Consider the following 5,400-nt stretch of genomic DNA (forward strand, 5'->3'; position numbering starts at 1 on the left):
CGGTGAGCTATTATCACCGTGTCTCTTTTATTTGCACGGGAGTGATTATCTTGTGTTCGTTTTTATAGCCGATAGCTTACTAGCTCGCGGTGGGACCAGTGCCTTACGGCTCAGCCACGACATTGGTCTAAGCGCGGCAGCGGTGAGCGGCGTCCATACATTAGAGCGAGACACAGCGATGGGACTTTTCATTCGCACGTATGGCTGCCGCTCACCGCTGTCGCGCTTACACCAATGTCGTTGCTGGGCCGTTAGACGACTTAAGGCACAAAACGTGAACGCATGATTTTGAACTTTTTTATGAAGTGTTATGTTTCAAATTTAAGTAGTTTTGCGAAACAAACATTCCATCATTCTCTCACGATTTTATTGATTTCCGGCATAAAAATCAATTCATTTCCGGTACTCGAACTAAAGTCTGGCCAGAAATATATGACTACTAGCTTTGGCCCGCGGCTTCGCTCGCGTTAGAAAGAGACAAAAAGTAGCCTGTGACACTCTCCGTCCCTCCAACTATCTCCACTTAAAAAATCACGTCAATACATCGCTCCGTTTTGCCGTGAAAGACAGACAATCAGACACACACCCTTTCCCATAATATTAGAATGGCTTGTCAAGAGGGCGCTATTATACTTATGTATGGGGTGACAGTTCAAATTAGTATAATGAAAATTTCTACTGAAATGACAACATAGCGCGTAGTCATATATTGCTGCTTAACAGAATTTACTACACTCAGTTCAACCATACTTGTCCAATCATGTATACAAACACTGCTGGAAAACATTATCTCACTTTTCTCTGGAATTACACATTAACCATCATCACTAAAAATGTTATTATACACTTAAATAAACTTACAAAGTATTGAAATCAATCAAAAAACCACTGAAAAATATCATTTCTAAAACGATTTTCATCAATAATTGTAATTACGAACGGATGACATGACAAACTCCTGACATTACGAAGTCTAGATTGTCTATGACTCGTAATGTTGAGATGACAACTTATCGTTATGAACGATCGATATTAACGTTTGAGTTTGTATAGCTTGGAAAAAATGCGTTGATATTAATTACAATGATTTATCAGATTTATTAACCGTCTTTTTTAAGTTTTTATTTCCTACCTCTTTACAATAAATATTATATCAGTATTTTTTTTATTAGTGTTAATGTTAGGTACTAAGTATAAAATGAATACTGTACTAGCCTTTTCCATAGGATTGTTGCAAATGCGACGAAACCTAATCAAATTTTGGTTTTTACATAGATATTGTGTGACGTAAAATTGAAAATCCTCTGATGACGTTAGCAGCGTTTATTTACAAATTATCGTCAATACATCATTTTATCGACATTTCCAATCACTAGTAATTGTCTTTGATCATATTTGACGTTTCGTTTGTTTACATGATAGGACAAGTAAAGATGAACCGACTGTACATTTAATATGGCTCACCGACCTTGTGAGCAGAATACGCAGCAAATTAGAAGAAAAAATTACTTACACACACTTAAGAAAAAAAATCCAAGTTCTTTGTGTTTCAGTATATGAAAAATGTACAGTCGACGAAAAAGTGTCTTATAATAACTATTTTATGACCAATACTTTCTTTGTGACTGTTTATATAATAATTTCAGGAGGTGACTTGATAGCGGACCCGGATGTCCTGCGTAGATTGAAGCCCATGCAGGTTCGGATCACGAAGTGCGACGGACTGTTGGTGCGAGAGATTGGCGACCATTATGACGTCTCTAGAGTTAAACCGGTAAGTACTTACTGGGTAACAGGAACAAACAGAAAGATTTTACCCACGTAGGGTTGAAAAAAATTTTTTTTTCTGGCTTGAAAAAAAAAACCGTGAAAAAAAAACCAGTTTTTTTTCTGGTATATGGTATTTTTCATGCTTTAATTTTTTGCATAATTTCAGTAGCATAATTTTGCATAAAACCAGCGTGACTCAGGGGACCGTAACCATGCCAATAACAGGCAAGAAAAAGTAGATTCACCCATGTATATCGTTGTCTGAGTACCCACATCACAAGCCTTCTTGATCTTACCGGGGGGCTCAGTCAATTTGTGTAAAGATGTCCTATGATATTTATTTATTTTATTTAGTGCCAAGATTTAGTTGACTGTCTATAATACATTTTATCTTTTATAATTTCAGAACTACGGACTAGCGAAGAACTACATCTACCCGTACATGAAACTACCTCCAGTCAAGAGCGAACCCCTCTACCGCAACAGCATGGTCGCTATCCCTCTCGCACTCAAAGAGGAGCTCTCTTTCACACACTGGGACAGCGATAGCGACGTCGAAGAAACCATAATTAAAACCGTTCCTTCGCTCACAACTTTGACCATCAAAAAACTATTCTCCAAAAATCTTCTAGGTAAAGTACCTAGAAAAAGAAAAAAGGTCAAAAATGAAACCTTTGATAATGAAGAATTCGGTGACGTAAGTAAGGATATTAATGATATTATAAATAGTTTAGATGATAGGGGAAACGGTCGTTTAGATAGCAATTTGACAGCTAGAATTAAAGATATCATTGGGTGTTTGGACGATGATGTTGGTGAAAGTGTTGATACGGCTAATGAACAAAGTGAGCTTGATGTGAATGATAAAACTATTGATAATGATAATATTGGTGAAAAGGATAAAACTATATCTAAAAGTGAAGATCAACCTGACACTCCTAATGACATAGAAGCTGATAAAACAGTAGCGGATGAGAATCAAGCTGAAGATGAGGCAGTAACAAATGAGTATTGTAATAAAACAGACATAGATAATAATAAAAACGATGAAAGTACAAAAGGAGATGAAATGGAATCTAATAGTAACGCTGAAAAATCAAGTACTGATGTCAATGTTGGTGAAAATAATATTAATAATGTATTAGAAAGCAATCAAATAAATGACGTGGTTAATGAAAGTGAAATAATCAATAGGGTAGATAGTGGCACTAATGATCATTCAGATAATTTTAATAAAGAAGATATAAGTTTACAAAAATCAAAAGAAGATGAAAATATAGCTCTTGATTCTATGGATCTTGATAATGTGGCAATTAATGGAATTAATACTCATTCAAATGGGAATTCCTTCGATAATGACTCCAAACTAAATGAAGATGAAAGTTGTCCAGGAAAAGACTCTAAAAACAATGATGATGACACTATATTATCAAATGACAATTCCTTCGATAATGGCTCCAAACTAAATGAAGATGAAAGTTGTCCAGGAAAAGACTCTAAAAACAATGATGATGACACTAGATTATCAAATGACAATTCCTTCGATAATGGCTCCAAACTAAACGAAAATGACACTTCTCTAGAAAGTGATTCGAAAATCATTGATGATAGCAGAAAAATATCAAATGACAAGTCCTTTGATAATGACTCCAAACTAAAGGAAAATGAATGTTCTCCAGAAAAGACTCTAAAGTCAATGATGATGGCACGAGATTATTAAATGACAATTCTTTTGATATTCACTCCAAATTAAATGAAACTGAAAGTTCTCTAGAAAAAGATTCGATAATGAATGATGAAATGAATAAAACTGAGGAAGCCAATAAACAAATAAATAAGGAAAGTCCGATTAAACATAGCATCGAAAACTTAATAGGAGAATCTGACAAAAGTGCAGACAAATATATAAGCGAAGTAATGTCGAATATTGAAGAATTGAATAGATGTCAAGGACAAATTAATGGACAGAATATTCTAGAAGAAAATATCGGTGAAAAAAGACTTAGTGACCAAGATAAAATAACTTTAGAAGATCTATTGCCTAAGGAAAATAAATGTGAAGAGTTAGAAAATATATCGGACGATGATTTCAATTTTGATACTTAATGTTACAGTACATGTGGTGTAAGTTTTTAGTGCGGGAATGAGCACTAAGATATACTTGTAAATATCTTTAAACCGACTTGTAAGGGAATCCTCATACCGTTGCTCTAGCTAGTAAAATAAACTATGTTAGTCTCAGATCTTATCTTTTTTTATGAGACTGAAAAAATATTTTTCGCCTCACTAGCTCGGAAACACGTGTTTTGTCCTTTAATACCAGCGGGTAAAAACGCATTTTATCCAATAGTGGGTAAAGTAATTTGACCTTGAATAAAGTCAAATTAACTGCTTTAAAATTGATAAAAGTAGGCGAATCCAGTAATAAAGATGATTTACCATCTGTGGAAGGAACTACTGGAAGCAGTGATAAACGCTTTTTTTGCGTTGTAGTTTCCTCGTTATAGTGAGGGGAAAAGTTTTGTGTTACACTCGGGTGCAAATGTATTTTACTTCTCGTGTGTTAAAAAACTCGCAAGTTCAGGATTCTATTCTCGAACCACTCGCTTCGCTCGTGGTTCAACTATAGAATCCTTTCACTTGTTCGTTTTTCAATTCCACACTCGGCGTTAAAATACAACTTTGCCCCCTTTTTTTAACTTGTCTCGCATTGTAAAGCATGACCTGAAATATATGCGTATTGTCAGGAGGGGGCTGTTCTTCTGATCTATGGGATGACAGTTCAGTTTAGTATGAAGAAATAGTTCTTATGAAATTTTGCAACAGGGCGCGTATCACAGATTATTAATAAGTTATTAACGTAACAGGTCCTTCACTTGCCAGCAAAACGAGAAATATCTACGCTTTATTTAACTAATACTAATGAGTTACCACGTAAAACTCAGAAGAATAGTAGGCGGGATACCCCCATTTGCCAGAATTTCATTTGCCATAATTTTATTTGCCATCCTATTCAACAATCATAATATTGTTTCTCATAACATCTTATGCCATAATCATTGTTTACTATATTAATCTAGTGCCAGAAACTTTGTTTCCCATAAATTCAGTTTCCATAATGTCATTTGTCAGAATCATCGAAATCCGTAATTACCACATTCCATACCATCATTTGTCATACAAATTAGTGTCCAGAAAAGTCAATTTCCATAATGTGCTTTGGCAGAATCGAAAACTACTATAATAGGTACTAGAAGGACTAGAGAATGAAACTGCTATCAGAAAGTAGGTTAGGTTAGGTTAGAACTGTGACCCCCTGGAAAATGAAACTGCTATCAGAAAGTAGGTTAGGTTAGGTTAGAACTGTGAACCTCTGGAAAAGGAAACTGCTTGAAAAGTAGGTTAGGTTAGGTTAGAACTGTGACCCCCCGGAAAATGAAAATACTATCAGACAGTAGGTTAGGTTAGGTTAGAACTGCGACCCCCTGGAAAATGAAACTGCTATCAGAAAGTATGGTTAGGTTAGGTTAGAACTGTGACCCCCTGGAGAATGAAACTGCTGGAAAAGTAGGTTAGGTTAGGTTAGAACTGTGACCCCTGGAAAATGAAACTGCTATCAGAAAGTAGGTT

At 35.4% G+C, this 5,400-nt stretch overlaps 1 protein-coding gene across 1 annotated transcript; it reads left to right on the forward strand.

Moving 5' to 3' along the window:
• Positions 1–234: 234 nt before the first annotated feature.
• On the forward strand, positions 235–3,931 carry LOC125239510 (probable serine/threonine-protein kinase roco9). Its single transcript, XM_048147124.1, has 3 exons — positions 235–250; positions 1,647–1,774; positions 2,177–3,931. The coding sequence occupies exons 1-3, from the start codon at positions 235–237 to the stop codon at positions 3,488–3,490; spliced, it is 1,458 nt and encodes a 485-aa protein (XP_048003081.1). The 3' UTR covers positions 3,491–3,931.
• The last annotated feature ends 1,469 nt before the right edge of the window (positions 3,932–5,400 follow it).

This window comes from Leguminivora glycinivorella, chromosome 25, assembly GCF_023078275.1.
Source record: "Leguminivora glycinivorella isolate SPB_JAAS2020 chromosome 25, LegGlyc_1.1, whole genome shotgun sequence".
Classification (NCBI taxonomy): domain Eukaryota; kingdom Metazoa; phylum Arthropoda; class Insecta; order Lepidoptera; family Tortricidae; genus Leguminivora; species Leguminivora glycinivorella.

What these genes read in the sequence shown, in the direction of transcription:
- LOC125239510 (XM_048147124.1), top strand. An exon ending in ACGTCTCTAGAGTTAAACCG is followed by an intron (nt 1,775 to 2,176) that starts GTAAGTACTTAC and finishes TTATAATTTCAG; the next exon opens with AACTACGGACTAGCGAAGAA.